We start from the raw sequence: 23655 nt of genomic DNA on the forward strand, positions 1-23655 counted from the left end.
GGCCGTAGATGCCCTGGTTGGAGTCCCGCTTCCAGGTGCCGGGGTCGGGGCTGGCGGTGGGGTGGGGGCGGCGGGGCGAGGGGGCGGGGGGGCCGACGGGGGCGGCGGCGGCCCGACGCCGCTGCAAGTACTCGTGGATGTGGCGCGCCACGGACGCGTAGGTCTGGTTGGCCCGCAGTGGGTAGCCATGAGCCCTCAGGTGGCGCTCCAGGTCTTGCACAGTGCCGCGGAAGCGGCCCAGCTCGCCCGTCAGGTTGCCCCACGCCCGCCGAGGGGGCTGCGGCAGGCTAGGCCCAGGCCCAGGCTCCTCCTCGCCCTCCTCTGCGGGCCGCGAGGGCCGAGCGGGGCGTGCGGGGCGCGGGGGGCGCGGGGCCGGAGTTGGCCGGGGACGGGGCTTGGGGGACGGGGCTGGGGGGCGCACCTCCGGGTAACTGTAGTGGCCTGGTGCTGCCGGGGGCAAAAAAGGGGGAAGGGGAGAGCAGGTCAGTGGCAGCCCCTCCCCACGGCAGCCCCTCCCTCCGCCCCCCTGCCCCCGCCCCCCCCCGCGGGAGCCCGAGGCCTCTCGCCTGTGCCCCAGCCCCACCTGGAAAGAGAACCAGAGAAAGGAGTCAGTGTCCCGGGAGCCCCTCCCCGCTCGCCCTCCAAGCCCGCCACTGTTGGTGCCCTAGAAAGAAGAGAGAAGCCAGCAGGTGGGGCCCTGTGTCTGAAGGAGAGAAAGGGGAGTGGGAGGAGAGAATGTGAGCTACTGCAAGGTGGGCGTCCCTCTGTCACAGGAAAAGAAAATAAATATCCATCTGTTAAGAGACCTTGAGGATTAGTGGAAAATCACTGCTCTGAGACCTAACTTCCCCAACCCCCCCCCAATCTACAGTGCCCAGCAACGCCGATCTCTGCTCTGCCTGATTCCAGTCCCTACGAGGGCTGACCACCACCGTGAACACAGGGCTGTCCCAGTGCCTGTTTCAAGCGCCTGCCGCCCCAGCTGGTGGGTCAGACAGCCTCTCCTATTTCCTGCTTCTCTGGGGGCAGAGGGGCAGGGGCAGCTCCTCCTGTGGTCCAGCCCGCAGCCTTCCTGCAAGACTCCCAAGTCCCCAAGGTACCAGGGCAGCCATCACACAGCAAGGCCCAACAGGTGCTTTCCAACACATCCCACCAAGGCTCGTTCAGAGGAGACTGTGAACCCTAGACATGGGCCCCCAAGGAAGGGGCGGCTGTACAGAGAAACGGCGCCTTGGCTAAGCCTGGCCAGCCATACCTGTGTTGGCTCTGACAGAAGCCGGGTAGCTTACTGCCCGGCCCCGCTCTGCCGTGACGGTCACTACATATTCCACGCCTGGCATCAGGTCAGTCAGCACTGTCCCATCCGCCTCTGGGGGCACTTCCAGCCGCACCCTCTGGTTGCCAGCGCTGACATAGGACACCACGAATTGGTCCACTTCTGCCTGGGGCCGCAGCCAGCTGAGCTCCAGTGTAGTTGGTGTCACAGCCACCACCCGGAGGTCTTGTGGGCCATCAATCACTAGCCAGATCAGAGAGATGAGGGGTCAGGGGGGAGTCTGGTCCTCAGTCACCAGCTTTCCCTCTAAGAGCTCTGTCCCCACCCCACCACTCCCTTCTGCCTTCCTGGGGTTGGGACAGGGGCGGGGCAGATTCCTAGCCACCCACCCTCAAATCCAGATCTCCAACCAGCACCCCGCCCACAGCCCCAGCTCTCACTGGTGGTGATGGTGTTAGAGGCAGGAGGGCCCCAGCTAGTCCCTCGAAGGGCACGGACTGTGACCTGGTACTCCTGACCGGGCGCCAGTCCTCTCTGGTCATAGGCTGAGGCAGAGCTGGGTACCCGTGCTGTGAATGGGGGGCTCACCCCCTCCGTCTGCAAGAAAGGAGCCCCAAGTGGATCAGGGCTCGTTATCTCACCCCCACTACCCAGTCTCCCTTATGTCTTCTCTCTCCAGTTCCAGGTGCTGTCCACATGGAGCTGTGCGGAGCTGGTCCCTATACAGCTGGAGAGCATGGACAGTAGCAGCAAAAACATCTAAAACATTCAGTATCTACCACATGCTGGACTAGGCAACTTACACATACGAACTCACTTAATCCTCAAAAGAACCTTATGAAGGAGGTCATGCTATTCCCATTGGACAGATGAAGAAACTGAGGTACAAAAGGATTAAGTAACTTGCCCAAGGTCCCTACCACCAAGAATGTGGCAGGGATTCGACCCCCCAGGCAGTGTGACCTCACAGCCCCCTCTCACAGGAGCTACCTTTTAAGCTGGTTCATCAGCTGTTTGTCCAAATCTGCCCATCACACGCCAGGATCCTCCCCTGGGCTTTCCCCACGCAACCCTGCCCACCTTGCCTCCCAAGGCCACTCCTGTCACAAGAGATGACGTCACTGAGGGACGCACCTTCCCAGTCTCACTTCCTCCCCCACAGACCCTGCCCCTGGCTGGTAATATGGGTGTGACCCCTGTTCATGACATTTCCCTTTAGGCACGTCTCTTATCTCCTGAGCAGGGCTGCAGGCCCCTCAAAAACAAAGCCTATCTGCTCTAAGCCTCACAAATATGTTTCCCAGTTTTGTACCTGGCATCATGCTAGGCATGATGAAAGAAGTGTCCTGCCTCAGCTCATGTTCTAGTAGCTAAATGTATGGCCACACCTTAAGGTGCCTCGGATCCCTCCCCAAATCTCTGAGCCGTACACGCCTGTGAGCAAATGACTACCCTCCAAGGGCACATCGAAGATATTATGATTTATCCATGATGACCCCACCAAGAATATGCCAGCCTCTGCTCCAGGCAGGGTCTTCTTCGAGGGCCAGCCACTGGGAAATAGGAGGAATGGACATTTGCGAGCAGTCTAACTGCCCTGAATTTCACTGGGCTGTCTAGCTAGGACAGCTAATAAGGACGCTCTGTTCTGCTTAGCTATGTTGGCCGTGATGGGGACAACCTCCATTCAGCCAAGTAGGATTGGAAATTTCAAAAGGTACTCTCCTAAACCAAGAAAATTGTGGGGAAATCAACACAGTAAATACCAAAGTATAAAAGCAGATGAGAGGCCACGTAGACTTGAGGATGAAATAAAGCTTTGTCAGAGTTCTGTTGGCTGAAAAGTTTTCCTGGGCACACAGGCCCCCTCTTCCTCTCCTACTCACTCTGCCCTAGGATAGTCCAGCCTAGGAGTCTCAACTGAAGGCCTGTGAAGTCCTCATCCTTGCCAGAACTTTCTCTTTCGTTCTCTCTCCCCTATGCCCCCAACCCAACCTGACACACACAATTACCCCCCGCCCCACTGCCACATACACATCCCTTGGGTGGTCCCTGATGATGTCTGATCCTTCCAGGGAGACAAGCCATCTTGAGTTCTCCTTCTCCCTCAGACCACGTACACGAGCCTTTTAGACACCTCTTATTCCCTCCTAAGATCCATTTGGGAACAAATCCCTCAAAGTCCCACATTTGTCGTCTGTCTGATCTGAGACAGGTTCTCTAGGCAGATGCTGGCTCCCCTTGCTGACAGCTCAACCACTTCACCGATTATCCTTGGTAAGTTTCTAACCCCGTTCTCCATACCAGTGTCATGGTTACAGGTGGGGGCACCATCTTGGTTGGGCTCTGGAGCTTACCACACCCTCCTCCCTCTTTCAGACCAGACCCCAAACACAAACTTTTCTGGGGCTACGAGGTCTTGTGTCCCAGTGAAAGCGTGGCACAGCCCAGGTTCTAGGCTGCAGAGTGCCTGATCCTCCTCTTCAACTGACCCTCAGTTACCTTTTGCTTCCTCTCACATTCAGAGAGGAACCAGACTTTTTGCAAAATAGCAACATTCCTTGACTGAGTGGTCCTCAGGCTTCTGGTGTAGCAGAATCCCCTGGAGGACTTGTTTCAGTGCAGGTTACTGGGCTCCAGTCACAGAGCTCCTAATTCAGTAGCTCGGGCTGGAGTCCTGAGGTCTGCATGTGTAACAAGTTTCCAGGTGAATCCCATGCTGCAGGTGCAGGGAATACGCTTTGAGAACCACTGAGTTACAGTAGCCATGCCACGTATGCAGGGAGAAGGAGGAATGTTCCTCTTCCGTGTTCTGAAGAGCATTCCAGTGACTAGGTGTGTCCCTTTGCCAGGAACAGCAAAGGGCTGGGCTTTGAGACAGAAATCCTTCTGGAAAAGGGAAAGGGTTAGGTGGAGATAGGCTTCTGAGAAGATGGCAGTGCCAGAGGACAGCCAGCTACCGATACACTCTGTGCCAGCAGAAATGGACAGAGAGCGCTGGCCAGGACAGGACGCACGATCCCAGGGGCCAGCCACAGAAAGCTTAGAAAGCTGTCGGAGGGCCAGTAGCACAGGCTAAGGTGCAGTGCAAGAGGGCTGTCTGGGGTCCTATCTTACAGGGGTGTTTTCCACATTCGGGTTCAAAGAGAACCCAGAATGTGACAGAGGCTCATACCCAGAGATAAGCTGAGCTGGGCACGGGCCAACTAGACCCACACCTGGCACCTGGAGAGGGAGGAAGCCTAGGGCTTCGGCTGGGAAGACCCACTGCTTGAAAACACCCAAGGTTGGGTTCCTATCTACTAAGAGCAGAGGACAATGCTGCCTTGCATGCTCTTTCTCTCCCAAGTGTTTATTTTAATTCTTTTTTCCCTGAAATTTCTTAGGAAAGTTCCTTTTAAAAGTCCCAACCTCTCCAGATCAGAACTATGTCAATAATATACACACAGAAGAAGAAAGTGGGAGAAACACTTAAAAATGTTAACAGTGCTTGTTTTAGTGTGAAGCAGCCAAGAATTATTTGTTTTTTTCTCTAGTTGCCAAATTCTTGTCTTGTGATTAAATTATTTTTATAACAAAAAACAACTTTTTTTAACAGAAGGAAAAAACCCAAGCTCTATTGGTTGTGCTGCAAAGTAGGGACTTCTGCCTCTGCTTCTCCCAGCCAGTGAGGAGAGACAGAGCCTAGTAGGGGTCTGGTCTTAGGGTTCTAATAAGAAGACTTGGCATGACCAGGCCAGTTAGCGTGGGGATGGCAGCCAGCACCTCTGAGCTGTTCCTTCTGTCCTAGAGCCCTCCTAGGGTTTAGGCCCTGGGAGTTATTCATTCTTCCAGAGTTTTGGAGATCAGCTGTGATGTTTATGTGAAGATTCAAGAAAACATGAGTTAGACAGTAGAAATGTCATATGATTGGGAACTGGGAGGCCAAACATATCATAAAAGCCCAATCTGCATAAAAGGGGGCCTCTAGTGAGAGGCCACAAGGCTTTGTCCTTCGGGTGCTCCCAAATATTTTAAAAGCGATTTGGAAGGAGACACAGAGAATGCTTTGCAGTGCACTGATGACATAGAGGCAGGAGAACCAGTTTACAGACTTAAATTATTGCAACAGCCTAGACAGCTTGGCCTAAACCAAAAGAGATAACACTGAACAGAGCCACATACAAAGGCCTATATTTAGGCTAAAAAAGTGTACACAGTTCAATGTCATCTTTTTTCTTTCTTTTTTTTCTTTCTCTTTTCCTCGTTTATATTTTCTAAAGTGTCTATACTAAGCCTATATAACTTTTATAATAAAAGTCACTTAAAAAAATAAATATGATCAAAACAGCTCACAGTTTTTGTGACCACAAGTTAATACACATCAACTCTGAGAAAACTGCCAGGCTCTCCCGAGTTAGCCAGGAGAACTACTGGACTCCTGTCTGCCCTCACATTTTGGAGGCAAATGCAAAAAGCATGAGGCACTAGAGGAGGGAACCCAGGAAGTGAAGAATTCAGAGAACAAAGCCTTAGGGAAAAGGGGTGAAGAGAGCAGGGGAGTTGGTCTGGAGAGAACGAAGAATGTGGTGATGGCCGATGTCTCCAAATACCTGAAAGCCTGTGGCGGAAGCTGTGGGGGAAAGCAAAGGCGACATTCTGACACTGGTGGGGGCCCACCTAGGGCCAATGGACAGATGTAGAACGGGGCAGCTCTAGATGGTAGAAAGAACTACCAGTGATGACCAGAAACAGACTGGACAGCCTCAGGACGGACAGAGCTCACAGTCACCAGAGGTCATCCAGCAGCCATGAACTGATGCTGTACAGGCCTTCTGGACCCAGTGTGGGGTGGGATGAGGAGGCCTTCACAGCAGCTTCAGGAGTCTAGCCAGTCTGGACTCGGCCACTGACTACCCAGAACTTCCAGCTTGAGGTGAGCACTCTCTCCCCTCTGAGTCCAGCCCACTCAACCTCCTGCAGCTTAGCTCTCACCGTGGGAATGAACTGAATTTCGTAGGCATCCACAGTGCCAGGAGCCCTGGTCCACTCTGTCCGAACCGTTGTCTCCTCTAGGAGATGCATCCTCATGCCCTCAATGGCTGGAATCTCTGTCCAGGAGAATGAGATACCGAGATGTGGTTAGCCCAAGGCAGCCCTCATCCCCCACCCCTACCATCGAAGGCCCCAGTACTCAGACCATACTGCAAGATTGATCCCAGTTTCTGCTCCTCTCTGGAGGTGATGCAAAACTGGCAGAGGCCTGAACAGGCCCTGGGGTCTCCTTCACCTCCCCCCCTCAACTGCCACCTCCAGAAACACAGAATCTTCGGAAAAGCAACTGAAGGAGCCCCAAGCTGCTCATCGGATATCTGAAAGCAGAGCCTGCCTGCCGGCATGCCCCCGGGGTTCTGCTGCCCCTAGTGGACACCGGCTCTCTGGCTCCTTGGACTGCCCCCCTCCACACAAACATCCCTCCCCCTCCGCCCACTGCTCAATAATTCACCTCCTTCCCTCTTTCTCGGGGTGCCTGGGCTCCTAGGCCTCAGGCTCAGGCCTTCCCACTGGCTCTGGTTCCCAGGCCCTGACCCAGGATATTAGGGAAGGCTGCTTGCTCACCTTCCCCGCAGTCCTCCCCTGCATAACCATCTTGACAGACGCAGCTGCCCTCACGACAGTCTCCCCTGCCACGGCAGTCCCCGGGGCACGTCTGAATGGCGCAGTCAGGTCCTCGAAAGCCCTCCACGCATACACACTGGCCAGCGCGGCACAGTTCCCGGGGCCCACAGCCCCCAGGGCAGGCGCTGGCGGGAGGCTCTTCCTGCCCACAGTCCTCGCCGCTATAGCCCACGTGGCACACGCACACTCCCTGCACACAGCGCCCCCGGCCCCGGCAATCCGCTGGGCAGGTGCGGGTAGCGCAGGAGGGGCCGGTGTAGCCTGAGTTGCACACGCAGCGCCCATCCTCGCAGCGGCCGCGCTGGTGGCAGTTGGAGGGGCAGGTACGGAGGCCACAGTCCTCGCCGGCGTAGCCCTCCCAGCAGGTGCACACGCCGTCCTGGCACACGCCATGCTGACTGCAGTCGCGGGGGCACCTATTTATGCTGCAGTCCTCGCCCGAGTAGTCATCGTCACACAAGCAGCGCCCGTCGTGGCACTGGCCGCGGCCGTGGCAACCTCCTGGGCAGCTGCGCACGCCACAGTCCTCTCCCTCGTAGCCCGCGTTGCACACGCACACGCCATCCTCGCAGCGGCCCCGCCCGCGGCAGTCCCCAGGGCACCGACGGCTCCCGCAGTCCTCGCCCGCGAAGCCGGGGTTGCACACGCAGCGGCCGTCCACGCAGCGCCCGCGCCCACGACAGTCGCCAGGGCAGGCGCGCGTGCCGCAGTCCCGACCTGTGTACCCGGGCCAACACACGCAGCGGCCACTCTCGCAACGGCCCCGGCCGCGACAGTCCCCAGGACAGCTGCGCACGCCGCAGTCCTCGCCGCTATAGCCCGCGTTGCACACGCAGACGCCGTTCTCGCAGCGTCCGCGGCCCCGACAGTCGCGGGGGCAGGCGCGCGAGCCGCAGTCGGGCCCCGTGTACCCTGGCCAGCACACGCAGCGGCCGTCCTCGCAGTGGCCCCTTTGGTTGCAGTCGCCTGGGCAGCTGCGCACTCCACAGTCGTCCCCGCTGTACCCTGAGTCGCAGATGCACTCGCCGTCCTCGCAGCGCCCGCGGCCCCGGCAGTCCCGCGGGCACGTCCGGGTGCTGCAGTCCTCGCCCGCGTACCCGGGCCAGCACACGCAGCGGCCGTCCACGCAGCGTCCGCCCTCGCCACAGTCCCACGGGCAGCTCCGCGAGCCGCAGTCGTCGCCGGTGTAGCCGGGGTCGCACACGCAGCGCCCGTCCTCGCAGCGCCCCCTCTGACTGCACCCCCGTGGGCAGCTCCTCACCCCGCAGTCGTCGCCAGTGTAGCCGGGGTCGCACACGCAGCGTCCGTTCTCGCAGCGCCCCCTCTGGCTACAGCCCCGGGGGCAGCTCCTCTTCCCACAGTCTTCGCCAGTGTAGCCGGGGTCGCACACGCAGCGCCCGTCCTCGCAGCGCCCCCTCTGGCTGCAGCCCCGGGGGCAGGAGCGCTGGCTGCAGTCGTACCCGGAGAAGCCCGCGCGGCACACGCATACGCCTTGCACGCAGCGCCCACGGCCGTTGCAGTCCCCGGGGCAGGAGGGCCAGCCACAGCTGGGGCCGCTGTAACCAGGGAAGCACACGCAGCGCCCGCGGACACAGCGACCCTGATCGTTGCAGTCATCTGGGCAGGACCCGGAGACTGAGGGTGGGGTGGAGGGGGGCACCCCAGCGCCTGTGGGGTCTGAGCAGGTGGGCCCACCCCAGCCTGGCTCGCAGGAGCAGGCACAGCGGCTCAGGTCAAACACGCCATGGAGACTGCAGAGGCTGCGGACATCTGTCTGGCCTGGAGTAAGAGGGAGAGTCAGGACTGAGTCTCTCTGGGGAGGGGGAAGAAGCCCATGCGGTGCTCCCCTGCGTGAGCCCCTCCAGCATGGCCGGGCTCATTTCATAAGGTCATCTTTGTTTCTAGGTACGTTTAGTCAATATGTGTGGCCTCCCAAGGCCCTAGCATATGCTTGGGGACAGGGGAGGGAAGTGCTGACACAGAGCCTAGTGACTTCTCTCTCTGAGTTTGGGGGCTGCACTCTCCACCCCCAAAGGGAAAGAAGAGATGCTTTTTCTAATTCATACCAAGGTCCTTTATGGACTAGTGATGCCCACCTAAACCTGAACCACTTCCCCACCTTCCTCTTTTTTGGTGCCCTCTCCCCTCATCTACCCACCTGTGCCAGCCTGGGCTGCAGCGGGACAACATCCTCCAGCGCACTGTTCCTTGAGCCCCTTCACCAGCTCCTCCAGGATCTCTAGCCGGACCTTCAAGGCCTGTACCTCTGAAGCAGGAACAGGGGGCTCTGTGCCCGGGGGACAACCACAGCTGGCTGAAGGCGGCAGGTTGATTCGGTGGGTAAAAACCACCTGCTTCTCCCCTCCTTCCACGGTGTGTTCATAAAGCCGAGAAGAGGGGCTTCCCCCAACGGGCTCCACTGTGCGGCCCCCTGGCTGGGGAGGAGGCCGAGGGGCTGGGAGTGTCACATTGGACCGTGGAGAGAAAGGGCCTGCTCTGACTGTGCCCAGCAGTACCAACAGGGCCAGTCTGGAGATTAGGAACCGTTGGGCTGGCATCACTCAGGAGGCTGCAGGGAGAGAGGGCACATGTGAGCAGCTTCACGGAGAAGGAGACAAGATAGCTCCCCACCTCCCCCAATATACACACCCACAGTTCCACCACCCATAACTAATCTACCAACTCCTATGCATGGGAAACTCCACATTCAGCCCAAACTTAAGGGATAGCCTCCTTGGGCCAATTTGGCCTCTACCTTGCTTTCTGATGTCATTTGATTACCCAGCTCCCTGCCCCCTCCCACTTTTTTGTCTCTATTTTTCCATCCACACTGGTCTTTTGTTTGTTCTACAGATATTACAAGCTTACATTAGTCTAAGGGCCTTTTAGCTGTATGTTCTGTCTGGGATGCTCTTCATGACTGGCTCCGTCTTGGTTTAAATGCGACCTCACATGTCTTACATCCCAAGACCTTCCCTGGTGCCCAGTGGGAATGGGCTTCCATTACTCTGTGGCAGTATCCTGCCCATGTTCTTCATGGCATTTACTGTTGCGTGAATCACCTGTTCCTGTGGGTCCTTGTCTATTCTCTTTCCCCCACTACCAATGTGAGAACAGGGACCTCGTCTGTCCTGGCACTGCTGTATGCCCGTGTCTGACACACAGGGGCTGCCCAACACCTTCTCGTTGAACGGATTAGCAGATGAGTGTACAAAGCCAATCCTTCCGCAAGCACCTGCCATCCAGCTCCTACTGGCTTCTTAGGTGAAGACTATCCTCTCTCTCTCTTTTATTCAATCCCTTACTCTCCACTAAATCTTCTGTCAGCTTTTACAGGAGCTCAAGTATCTCCTGTTGTTTGGGAAAATCCTTCTTCCTCAGTGCTTACATTACCAAATATCGAAACTGATAAAGGTGCAAGGATAGATAAATAGAACAGAATAGTGTCCAGATATAGACCCACACATGTGTGGTCACCTGATAAAATGACAAAGGTGGCATTGCAACTAAAAAGAAAATGGATGCTTGCAACAACGTGGATGGAACTAGAAGGTATAAGTATAATAAGTCAATCAGAGAAAGACAATTATCATATGATTTCTCTGATATGAAAAATTTGAGAGGCAGGACAGGGTGTTGTGGAGGGTAGGGAGGGAAAAAATGAAACAAGATGGGACCAGGGAGGGAGACAAACCATGAGAGACTCTTAATCTCAGGAAACAAACTGAGGGTTGCTGGAGGGGTGGGGGATGGGAGGGGTAGGGTGGCTGGGTTATGGACATTGGGGAGGGTATGTGCTATGGTGAGTGATGTGAATTGTGTAAGACTGATGATTCGCAGACCTGTACCCCTGAAGCAAATAATATATTATCTGTTAATGAAATTACAAAAAAACAACTTACTATAAAACTAAAAAAAAAGAAAGAAAGAAAAGAAAAGAAAACGGATGCTCTTTTTGATAAATGAGGAAAGATCCAAATGAAAAAAAAAATTATTCCTGCCTTATGTCTACATATAGAAATTGATTTGAAGTGAATCTAATGGACCTAGTTATGAAAGGCCAAGCAATACCTTTCAGAAAAATATCATATAGAAGAAAAATAGGAGATATTTTTACAACCTTAGAGTAAGCAAATATTTCTTAAAACATAACCACATAAAATTTAACCATGAAAGATTTTACACAAAACTTAACCATAAAAAAGAGATGGATACATTAGGACTCATTAAATTGATCACTTCTGGTCATCTAGAGACACCACTTAGAGAATAAGAATACAAGTCATACCTGGGATAAGATGTATGAGAAATGCTGGGAGGTAGGGAGAGAGATAGAGATAGATATTGATTGAGAGTGAGAGAGAGGATCAAAATCTAAAATAAGAAACCCCTGCAAAACAAAACAACAAACAAAAACAAGACAGGCAAGAGGAGAAGGGAGTTGGGAGAAATTGGAGGGGGAGATGAACCATGAGAGACCATGGACTCTGAAAAACAATCTGAGGGTTTTGGGGGATGGGGGTGGGAGGTTGGGTAAGCCTGGTGGTGGGTATTATGGAGGGCACGTATTGCAAGGAGCTCTGGGTGTGGTGCATAAACAATGAATTCTGGAACACTGAAAAGAAATTTTAAAAATAAATAAAATTTTTTTAAAAAGAAAAAAAAAAAACAAGACAGGCAGCTCAGGGGTGCTTGGGTTGCTCAGTCATTAAGCATCTGACCTGGGCTCAGGTCATGATCCCAGGGTTCTGCCATCTAGCCCTGGCGCCCTGCTCCATGCTCAGCCGGAAGCCTGCTTCTCCCTCTCCTTGTGCCCCTACTTGTGTTCTCTCTTTCACTGTCTCTCTCTCTGTCAAATAAATAAATAAAATCTTGGGGCGCCTGGGTGGCTCAGTGGGTTAAGCCGCTGCCTTCGGCTCAGGTCATGATCTCAGAGTCCTGGGATCGAGCCCCGCATCGGGCTCTCTGCTCGGCAGAGAGCCTGCTTCCTCCTCTCTCTGCCTGCCTCTCTCCCTACTTGTGATCTCTCTGTCAAATAAATAAATAAAATCTTTAAAAAAAAATAAAAATAAATAAATAAATAAATAAAATCTTAAAAAAAAAAAAAGACACCAACCCAGTGTTTTAAATTGACAAAAGTCTTAAACAGTTACTCTAGGAAAGAATATATTCAAAGGACCAATAAACATACGGAAAACAAACATATATAGGTGTATAACAAAACTAGTAACCAGGGAAATGCAAATTAAAACCATAACAAGATGCCATTATATCGTCATTAGAATGGCTAAAATTAAAGATGTTGTTGCTTGATATTGGCAAGAATGTGAAGCAACTGGAACTCTCCTGAATTGCAAGCAGGAACATAAATTAGTGTAACCTCTTTGGAAAACTGTTAGGCAGTATCTACAAAGCAATTCCATAACCCAGCAATTCCACTTCTTGGTAAATATCCAACAGAAATGACTGCATATATTCTCCAAAGATATGTACAAGAATGTTCATGAGATTTTTTTTCATATTAGCCAAATGAAACAAGTTTTATTAATAGTAGAACAGATAAATTGTGGCATGATCACACAATGAAACACAGTAATGAAAACAACCTCTTGCTACATGTAATAACAGACGATTTCATATACGCAATGCTAGCAAACGAAACCAGATGCAAAAAGAGAACTTTGTGAATGATGGTATTTACATGAAGTGCAAAAACAGGCAGTTAATCTTTACTATTAGAAGACAGGATCACTAGAAATATTTTGCACTTTGATCTGGGTGGTGGTTAAACAGATGTATACATATTCAAAGATTAATTGAGCTATATACTTTAGATTTGTGTATTTCATAATATGAAAGTATTATCTTAAAAAAACAACAACAGGGCACCTGGTGGCTCAGTCAGTTAGGCATCCAACTCCTGATTTCAGTTCAGGTCATGATCTCAGGGTTGTGAGATCAAAACCCGCTTCGGGTCTGCTGGAGATTCTCTCTCTCCCTCTGCCCCTTCCCCCTCCCTCATGCACACACATGTGCTCATGCTCTCTCTCTTGCTTTCTCCCTAAACAGCAACAACCAAAACCTTCCCCAATCTCATACTCCCTCCAGCCAGCACATATTTCCCTCCTCTACTTCATGGCTTCAGTTGTCAAAGATTTATCTGTACTCACTGTTTCAACTCCCCATATCCCATCCCATGCATACCTCAGTGCTCTCTCATCTGGCTTCCCCAACTCCTTTCAACCTATCAGACAGCTCTCCCTAAGCTTGCCCAAAGATTTCAGTGTCACAAAATCTGAGAGACGTTTGTCTTCATTTTCCTTAACCTGTCTCAAAAATCGCTGGATACCGCTGACTACATCTTCCATTTCACAGCCTTTTCTATTTGGCTGTCAGTGCAGCAGCCAGGAGGAGGGCTATGTGGATCTCAAACACCTGAAATGTGCCTAGAGGAACGGAAGCACTGAATTGTACCCAGTATTTTTTAAAAGCACCCCAGGAGATTGTAAAGTGCAGCTAAAGTCGAGACCTACTTTTCTAGTCACTCACCTAGGTGCTTTCACCCAGACCCAGGATTTTAATTTCCAAACTATATCCCAATTTATAAACTAGCCTGGTCATCTCCTCTTAACTCCAAGTGATGTATATAACTACCTACTTGGCAACTCTTCTTGGGCACCTCAAATTCAACATGCCTGAAAATGAACTCATGGTCACCCTTCCTGTACCCCTTCCCTCCTCCACTGTGTTCTCCACTGCAGCTCACGGCCCCACCATTCATCCAGCATTACAACCTAGGAACCTAACCCCCATCAATGCCACCACATTTTGTGATATTTCCCTTACTTTCTCATAAACAACTCTTTAATTTCCCTATTTCTCTTTCTCTCTTTGAGTTAGAATTCAAGCCATCACCTAGCTTTTGCTTCACAACTGCATTTGCCTCCTAGCTTGTCCCTCTGCTTCTACTCTTGCCCCTGACATTCTCATAAAGGCAACTAGGATGTCCCACTCCCCCTAAAATCTCTCCAGTGTCTCCCTTCTAAATCCCCTTCAAACACTGACAAACAGTCCTACATCATCTGGCCCCTGCTGACCTCCCCCACCTCATCTCCCACAATACTTCCTTCCCTCTCTCCACTCCAGTCCCATGGACCTTACATCTCTCACGCCCTTCCCAATCCTAGGCTTTTGTATATGGTGCTCCCTCTGTGTGAAACGCTCTTCTCTTTCCTCATGGCCTCCTCTTCTCTTCTATCTCAGCCTCACATTGCTTCTTCAGGGAACCTTTCCTGCCCAGGTCCCCCAAGATGTTATATCAAAGAGCCCTGTAACAGGACTGATTTTTTTAAAAAGAGTCATGTAATTCCCACTTGTAGCATGTATAACAATTTATACTTATATATTTATTGGTGGGATTATTTTAATGCTTTCTTGCCCATACTCAATCTTATGCACTAGACTGTAAGGTCCATGAGGGCAGGCATGGCACTCGATTTTTTTCTTGGCTGTCATATCCTTGCATCTAGCATGTATTAGGTGCTTGATAAATACTGACCATATGAGTGAATGAAAAGTTTAATTTAAGCTGAGGACTAGCAACAGGGCCGGAAATAAGAACAGGACCAAGGTCAGGGCTAGGACCACGGACAGTGTCTGGGACAGGAAGCTAGACAGAAAGAGCAGCTCAGGCAGCAGCAGCTCAGGCAGAAGCCAGGCTAGAGAGAAAGCTGGGTGTGGATTCTGGCAGGGCCAGATAGAACAAGCACTTTGGGAAAGTGTTGAGCATGATCCCCCCAAATTTACCAGAGCTATATGCTAACACTCGGATCCACCAATCCCACCCTCAGCAATATACCCACCATAGCAGTACTACTCTTAATAGCCCCAGTCTGGGAACCACCCAAATATCTCACATCAGTGTAATAGATGAAATGAAGTGTGGCTTATTCATACAGCAAAATAAAATAAGGCAATGGGAACAAACCCAACAAACTCAGCAGGGGAGTCTGGTTCTTCCTCTCCCCCTCCCCCACTCATGCTTGCTCTCTCTCTCTCCCTCCCTGAAATAAACAAATAAAATCTTTTTAAAAACTCTATGCATATGAAATCTGAGGAGAAATGACGTTAATCTGTACTGTCACAGGTCAGAAGTGTGGTGCTCCTGGAGGAGTAGTGACAGCAGGGGCAGAGCGGGGCAGGGAAATTCTGAGGTGCTAAATATCCTATTTCTTGATCTGGGGGCTGGTGCTCAGCTGTGTTTGTTCGTGGGACCCCTTGGGACAAGGATTGGAGAGCATAGGGAGACCAGGGTTAGAAACGTGTTCAGGGTGAGCCAGGATAGGGGGCTGTGGTGAGCAGTGGAATGTAGAGGGTTCAGTTGGGGTGAAGGGCTAAGCAGAGGTGTGGGTGGTTGGCAGAGGTGTGGGTGGTTGCCCAGTTCTTTGGGACCAGAGAGGCAGAGAGAGGAAGGCAGGGCAAGTGTGGAAACACTAACTGGTGAGGAGGGAAGGGATGATACCTAAACACACACACACACACACACACACACACACACACACACACACACACACACATTTCCTGGCTTGCTACTCTGAAACTTCTCCTCTGAGTCTGGGAAAAAAGAGTTTCAGGGCGACCAGCCATCCATCACACAGCCACCAGCCCAGGAAAGACGGAAGGAAAGCTGGATGCCAGGGAAAGAGCATTTCCGCATTAAGAGGCCGGAGAAGCCCAGGGAGAAAGGTCTGGCAGGCAGGCAGTACTCCATCCCTGGGCCCCTCAGCCCGTCAGCTTGGAGTGTAGCCTTGGGTACAAGGTGAGCTCTGAGGTACCCTCAAAAACTTTCACACTGTGTCTAAGGCCATGCAAACCAAGGGGTGTGTGCACACACAAATACACGGACATATACAAGTACACCCAAGTGTGCGCTCATCCACAAATACAAATATGAACACACTGGTACACAGATACACACATCCATCCAAATTAGCCTGCATTTTGCAGGCACACGTGTGTGTGGAGGTGCACACGCATGCACACACACACACACACACACACACACACACACAATCTCCTCTTCGTGTTTCCTCCACACGCATTCATAGGGTGATGCCTAAGAAAGTCTATTTCTCATGGTTCTCAGAGGGCAGTGTGTGAGTCAGAGAACATAGGTGGAGTGAGGAGAACCAAACAGGAAGCCCTTCCCCAGGGGGAAGCAGAAGATTCCTGGTGCCCCACAGCCCTGGGGGTCTTTGTGAGTTGTCTGGTACCCACCCCGGCCATTGGATCCTGCATCTTACCTGAGGTTGGGGCAGAGGGGAAGAGAGTCTTTGTAACAGGAAGGAGAGAATTGGGAAAGTAGTGAGGCAGTTCTGAGAGGAGAGGAGTAGCCTCCATAGTTCATGACCCAGAGTCTCCCTCCCCATCCCCCCTCCTGCCCTGTCACAGCCACCCCTCCAGCTTCGCACTTCCAACTCTTGGAAGAATTCCCCTCTTCTCTCAGCACTAGGAAAGGAAAGAACTTGGATGTCTCTTGTATCTCCGCCTTATCACCCCCCTACGGCTGTCTGGGGCTCCTTTCTGTGGTGGGGAGGGGGAATGTGGCCTCACACCCTTGGCATTGTCCCCACACTTGGAGGGCTGGCAGAGGTGGGGGCATCATCCCAGCTGTGACTCAGCTTGCCTGGTATTCATGTGGTGGCCAACTTTGACACTTCGCTCATCAGGGACTGTTGGTCCCAAGAGGTGTGGAGAAGGGCTGGCTTCCATGAGGGATGTTCCAGAGATGGGGGATTTGGGCCCCACCCCTCTGCCTCCCTCTGCCCCTCCTGCCACATGAGGGTTGAAAGTAGAAGGATTCCAGGACCATGAGAGGAAGGAGGGAGATGAGGGAGGGTTCCACATATTGGGCTGGAACCAGGAGGTAAGGAGGTGCCAAGAAGGAGAGATTTGGGGGATCCAGATGTCCCTTATGCTGGGGAGCTAATGGGCCAGAGGAATGGAAAAAGTAAGAGAAAGGATTTCTGGGCCCCCAGTGGAAGAGTTAAGGGGGCAATGAAGGACAGCAAGGCAGGTTCTGGTGCTGCACTGGGTGATCAGGACTCAAAGGAAAGGGAGTTTGAGGAACTGAGGTGCCAGGTCCCCAAGGGAGTGGAGGCAGGGAGAGAGAGAGAGGAGGGGGGAGGAGGGAGCCAGGGGTGTGGGGAAGCGGGCGGGGCCTGGAAGCGGACAGCGGACAGCCGGCAGCTGCGGTGTTTCCGACTTGCTTCCCAGTAGTTCCTCTCAGTTCCATTTCCAGTTCTTTCCAAGCCATTAAATTCTTTCCAAGCGAGATAAGGGGCCCGCCCACCCCACCCAGGGCGTGTCACGTGTAGTGGGGGGGGGGGTTTAGACGGACAGAAGCACGGAGAGCCTGGAACGGGGACGGGGACGGAAGGAAGACGGAGCCCCTGTGCCCCTGGAGGCATCTCTCAGTCAGCCCAACCCCGCTGAACCGTGAGTCATGGGTGCAGAGCTCTCAGCCAAGAACAAGTTTTAGGATCTTCCCCGCAGGATCTGTGCCCTTCCCAGACCTGGGAATCCTGACTCTGCTCCATTTCAACGTTTCCTAAAGGCTTAAGACCCCCAGACCTCCCTCCCAGACCCTGCAACCCACATGCTGAGAGGCTCCCTCTGGCACCTTCCTGGAGCTCTAGCTCAGCCGCTCCAACCAGAGCACTTGGGGTTCCACCAGCACTTTCCTCCTGAGCTTCAGCTGTCCCCTAGCTCAGCCTCTAGCCTGGGGTTTTCCCCCCATCTGACCACGGCTGAGTCCTACCTCCTGATAACCACCTCCACCCTGCTGCCACCCACTGATCCTGTCCAAACCCTGGCACCCACAGCCCCCACTCCACGTGCGCACACCCGTCTCCCCCACACACACCACATGCTGACCCATCCCTCCAGACACACTCTCCGCAGGCAGTCTAGTCCCCAGTGCAAGGTCCCATTTCCTCTGTCCTAACAGAAAGTCTGCTCTGTGAGGCTCTCCTGCGAGCTCTCCCGCTACACCTCTGCTTGGGTAGGGATAGGATAGAGCCCCCGTTGCTCCCAGCTCTTCCCTTGTTCTTCCCAGAGCTCTGTTCCTTACCTGGGCAACAGGCGACTGCAGTGCCTCTGCACCTGCTCTGTTCCTGACCTTGGGAAGGGAGTTCTCAAGATAGAGTAGGGCTATCGTGCCTCGGCAGCCCGAGCTCCTTGGAGGTCCCCTTGCTTGTTTCCTGCAGCAGGGGCTCACTGAGCTGCGACCCAACCGTCGATCTCAGCAGCGACAACAAGAAGGAGGGAGCCTGCAGCGAGCAGGGGGAGGAGAAGGGGAGGACCAGCATGAGGTCAGGGAGGGGAGCGGAGATAGGGCAGGTCCTCCCACCCCTCTAGTTCCTGCCAGGCCCTCCCAACGTCATCGCATGCCACCCCTCCTCCCCTCCCTGTCTGGGATCACTGAGTCCCACAATACCTTCGTCTTGCCCCCCAATCCCTGGTCCTACCTCCCACATCCTTTCCCTGTCCCATTTGTACTCTTCCTCCCATCCCAATGTTTGCCCAACTTGACATCCCCCATCCTTATGCCATTTCTCCTTTCCCCTCACCGTTTCCCTACCTGATGCTCCTGCTCTCTCACCAAGTTCTCCTCTCGAACAACACCCTTACCCATGGCCAGCCCCTCTCCCTCCTCCTTCCCTGGCACCTCCTCTCCCACCACTTCACTCCAGCTTGGATCTTGCCCCACCTGCCTGTTGCCCAGCACCCGCTCTTTCTCTTCCTGCCATTCTCTCCTAGCAATGCGGAGCAGAGAGTGGGGGATGGGGTGGGGAAGGAAACCTCCTTCCCAAGCCCAAATCCCTCCCCAACGTCGGCCTTCTCTGGAACTCCTTGTCCCCACCTACCCCTGCCTGGTCCCATTTTTCCCACCTGAGCCTTCTCTCTTCTATTTCTATTTGCCCTGTCCCCATTGAGAGGCATTGCCTCTCCCCATCTGTTCTGCTCAGTCCACTGCCGGTTCTCAGCTTGGGATCACTGCCCCCTTTTCATTCTCGCACCTCAGCAAATTCCAGAGAAATGGCAGATGAGGCTTGGGTACTGGCTAGGCAAGGGCTTTGCTGAACACCAGGATATACAAGACTTGGGAAGGAAGTTGGGGTTCAGGGGAGACAGGGAAGGGAAGCCGGAAAGTTAGGAAGGAGGTTTAGGAGAGAGGCTTAGGGATGGAGAGAGCTAGAGGTGAGAGGCAGATATGGGGACGGGGATATGAATGGCAGGGTGAAGTCAGAGGAACGGGGTCAATGTCTGGGTCCTGCAGGGGAGCAGCAGTGGGAAGGAGAATTAGGGGCTGGAGGAAGAAAGCACTTTGACCTCAGGCAGAGATAAGAAGACTGACACCAGAGGACAGGGCAGCAGGCACACCAACATGTAAGGAAGCTGGCTGTTTCTCTGGCCCCATTTCCCTTGGTTGCTCACTACCTTGACCAGGGGCTGAAGAGACTTTTGCCACAGAAGGGAAATACCCAGGTTGAGGAATCCCCACCCCAGGTTTCACGAGGAGAGTCCTTGCTACCCCACTACAAACCTTACCATCGGGGAAGGGCTTGGCCCTGTCATAGGTGATGGGGAAAGGGACGTGAAGGAAACTGTGTCTGAGTCTGCCACGAGAGTTGGATACAGGTGTCTGTGCCCTAGACTGGATCCCCCTGGTTGCAGGGCCATGTTGTTCCAGGGTCAGGGCACACTGGCATAGCGTGTGGTGGCCATACGCCCAGTTAGCAACCTGAGGCTGAGGGCAAAGGCTTGCATAGACCCTCGCATGGGTGTCCCCGTGTGTCTGGGTGTGTGTGTGGCTGTTTTTTTCCTGGCTTTGATGGGGAGGATGAAGTCAGCATCTTGGACGGAACTGGGCTCAGCTTCCTTCCTCTGCCTTGGCCCAAAGCCCCCAGGGCCTGGAGTAGGTAACAACTTCCCTCTGATCCTGGGGGGCGGGGGTGGGGGTGACGGAGGGTCTGAAACAGCATCTCTTAGGGAGAGCAGACTGCACATAGGATGTATTTCATCTTAAATCCCTAGATTTCAGTAATTATGTCCCACAGCCATATCTGTTGTTTGCCCTATGCCTTAATCTTGGTTTTATTATTTACTAAGTATGGCCACCATAAATACACTTGGCCCGCAGAGTGGCCAGGGGACTCTGGAGATGTGAGAGCTCTAAGGATGGCCATGGGGTGTTTTGGAAGTCCACGGCAAGGGACAGAAGGGATAACAGACTCTCAGAGAAGAGAGTGGGATTGCAAACATTTACAAGGTTACAAGGCACTTGAGGAAGCCATTGGAAGCTTAACAGACATAATTTGAGGTTCCGAGGTCATCATTGTCTAAAATTTGATTCAGCCCCTTGATTTAGGCTCTTGGAGAAGCTCCCATCTTACATATGTTTGCATCTTGTCAGGAAATCACCAGACCTAGCACAGGTGCCTAATAAATGCTTATCACTATCGAACTGTGAGAGGACTGGGTGAGAAGGATGCAGAAAGGGAGTCTGGAAGGAGCCCCAGGCATGGAGGCAGGGATGCCTAGTGGGCAGAGCCGGTGGCCTTCACTGAGGTGTTTTGGGTGATGGGTAGATAGGTCAGGGTTGCTGACAGCTGTCCACGTGCTCTGGCTGGTCTCAGAATCCTCAGTCCAGCTGTCTTCGGCTCTGGGCTTCCATCCTTGAATGGACCTCCTTGTTCCTTTCCTCACCTCAGGAGGATCCAGGATAAAAGGAGAAGGGAAGGAACAGAAAGAAGAATGAGGGCAATTAAGGGCAAGGACCTGAAGGAAAAGAGAAGGAACAAGGAGAGGCCAGGGGCTGTGATCCAAGGGAGCAGTCCCAGAGCGGAGGAAGAGAGAAAACAGTTGTACTGGGCTTCCGTTGACAAAACACTTTCCAACAGAAAGCAGGCATGTGATTAATCCCACTCTGTGGCTGAGGAAATGGGGGATCACAGACATCAGGTGACCTGTCCAAGGGACTTTGCTAGTGGTGGTGAGAAGGTGGGCCTCAACCCAGGCTTTCTGATTCCAAAGCCTATACTCTCTCTTCCCCCAGGAACAGCCTTGGAAAGATGGAAGACTTAGGGCAGAAACGAATGAAGGGGCTCCTTGGAGAACTTGTTTGAGAAGGAAGGGTAGAAGATCTGGCTCTTTAAAACATTTTTCTGTATCCAGTTATTATGCAGATTAAGTAAGAAGAAATCACCAAGTCTAAGCTGGGGGACTCAACATTCCACTACCAAGGAGATGGTGGGGAGGGGGGACTCGGAGAGAAGAGACAGCCTGAGATGAGAGATGGGAGAGAACCAAGAGGCTAGGACTGGAAAGGGGGCAACAGAGCCACATAAGGAAGGGTTTGGACCCCTCAGACTTCCTTTGCCTGGAGTCACGGGTGTGGGGAGAAGGGAGGAGGGAGGACATTGCTATCTCGTGACAAAAGAAAGTCACACAATTGTTTTGTTCTCTGCTCTGGGGTGGGTGGGCGCCTATATTTACCAGAGGGACGGAGGTCGCTGTGGCAACCACACATCTGGGCCCCGGAATCCAGATGTGCTGTATCCAGAAGCCATAGCAGAACGATGAGGCAAACATTAGGCTCTCCAGTCCTGGCCCCCACAGCTGGGAAGAGTACAGGAGATTGGAGTGGGGAAGAGGGAGGGAGAGGGAGAGGGCCAAAGCGGGGGAGAAGAGAGGAAGTCTTGGACCAGGAATGTGGACAAAGGAGTGCAAAGAGAACTGGGGGGGGGGTGGCATGAAGTGGGAGAAGTTGAGCACAGGGTCAACAGCAGGAGATGAGAAGAACAAGAAATAATAAATGGAAAAGAGAGTGAAGCAGTGGGGAGGAAGGGCAAAACACAAAAGGAGCGAGGAACAGACTAGAGTCCAAAAGACAAGGTGAGGACTCCTGGCCAGAAGGAGGGCAAAGAGAAGTGGGAGAGGAATCTAGAGCAAAGTGGGAGAGGTGATAGGTCTATGGGTTAGGAGTGATAAGAGGAACAAAAGGCCAGATCCTGAGGCAGGAAAGCAGCTCAACAGAAAGACAGAGTGGGCCCGGGACAGGAGGGGACAACAGGAGGTGCAGGAGTGACCATGGCCACAAACTGACGGGGCTGGTGGCCTTGGCTAGGGCTGTGGCCTGGGATCTGCGTGGGCTGAATGCAGCGGCCAGACACTGACCTGCCTTCACCCTCCCACCTCGCACCCCCTGGCTCCATGCCCCTCCCACGCCTTTCCCCATTCCACTAACTCAGCCAACAGTCGACTGCCAGTTCACATCAGTGCCAGTGGTCCCTTGTCACTTGGTGTGGGGGTACAGCAGGCCCCACCCCAGGGCCCCCAGCCAGGGACAGCCCTCAGGCACTTCCCTGCACTGCCATCGAGACAGGGGGAGTGATGGCAAGGCGGGGCAGTGATGAAGCCAGGTGGGTAAGAGTGGAGTAAGAGGAGAAAAGGGCAATGTAGACAGGTGGAAGGGACAAGGGACAGGTGTGCCTTTAATGAACCAGGCACTGTGGACCTCTTTCACCCCCACACCCACCCTGAGAAGAATGCAGGAGTATTTGATGCTACTGGTGAGGAATCTCAGACCCAGAGTGTTTGAGTTACACATCAAGGACATCCACTAATGAAAGGTAAAGCAGAGAATCCAGCTCAGGTGATTTGCCTCCCCAGTCCTCGGCCTTGCGCTCACTGCCTTGATGAGGCTCGAGGGACATGGAGACAGGAAGGCCCAGAAGCCAGGGCTGAGCTCTGGAGGGAGGAGAGGCCTAGTTCCTGGGAGCCCTAGTTCCAGGTTGCCATAGTTACTCAGTCTGTTTTCACCCCAAACAGAGTAATGGGGAGTGGGGGAGCCTGGCTGGACACGTGAGGTTCTCCCCTCCTCCTTCAGGCCTGGGCTTGTGGCCCGGGCGGCCCCTGTCCAGTCATCTGGGCACTGAGCCCAGGCCCAGCCCACACCCTCTAGCTGACCCAGGACACTCCTGCAGAGCCAGGCCTGAGGCACTGCTGGACAGGAGCTGCTGAAGGGACCCCCCCAAGGTAGAGTAAGGTTTGGCCCCTCACCCTCTGTCCTGTCCCCCTTCCTCCTAATCAGAAACACAGCCTTTCCTGTTGAATCCGTTCTCATCCTTTTCTTTAAACAGGACTCTCAAGTCTCAGTGTCCCCCAGTTTAGGGCCAAGAAGATGCTCTTCAACATGCCCGCTTCCCTCCAAACACCACCCCCTTCTCCACTGTGGCCCCTCCTTTCTGGCTTATAGCCCTCTGGCCCCAGCTCTGCTGTTTGTTCAAGCTGCTTGTCCTGGAAATCAAGGGGAGGGAGGGAGAACCTGCTAGAATGCAGGGGACCCAGGGAGGCTGCTCACCCCAAAGGGCGTAGGGCCCTCTGTCCTTCCTGTTTACTCAGACACATTCCAGGGATCTGTATCCTCGGGGCTGTCACGCCATGAGACATCCCACCCTCATCCCCCCATTAGACACAGACATACCCCAGAGTTGTAGGGGCGGGGACAAGGGGATGACATGAGGTCTGGGATCCCATCCCCGCCCCCACCCCAGAGCCAGCTATGTCTTCAGTGCTTGGTTCTCTGATACACTGGCCCTACGGAAGCCAATTTCCCCAAATTCTCTGTCATGAGCCAGAAAGGCAGCCACCAATCC

At 53.5% G+C, this 23655-nt stretch overlaps 1 protein-coding gene across 1 annotated transcript in view; it reads right to left on the reverse strand.

The window, feature by feature from the left end:
• The window catches only part of LOC111152238 (tenascin XB), a 57148-nt gene extending 38898 nt beyond the window's left edge, over positions 1-18250 (reverse strand). Inside the window, exons 1-6 of the mRNA XM_022510669.1 lie at positions 18066-18250; positions 9093-9503; positions 6875-8713; positions 1717-1845; positions 1256-1519; positions 118-321 (exon numbers count right to left, since the gene is read on the reverse strand). Coding sequence (XP_022366377.1) covers positions 118-321; positions 1256-1519; positions 1717-1845; positions 6875-8713; positions 9093-9492 — 2836 coding nt within the window. The 5' untranslated portion in view covers positions 9493-9503; positions 18066-18250. The remainder of the gene's footprint in view (positions 1-117; positions 322-1255; positions 1520-1716; positions 1846-6874; positions 8714-9092; positions 9504-18065) is intronic.
• Positions 18251-23655: the final 5405 nt, after the last annotated feature.

This window comes from Enhydra lutris, unplaced genomic scaffold (assembly GCF_002288905.1).
Source record: "Enhydra lutris kenyoni isolate GAN:26980312 unplaced genomic scaffold, ASM228890v2 scaffoldscaffold28, whole genome shotgun sequence".
Classification (NCBI taxonomy): Eukaryota; Metazoa; Chordata; class Mammalia; order Carnivora; family Mustelidae; genus Enhydra; species Enhydra lutris.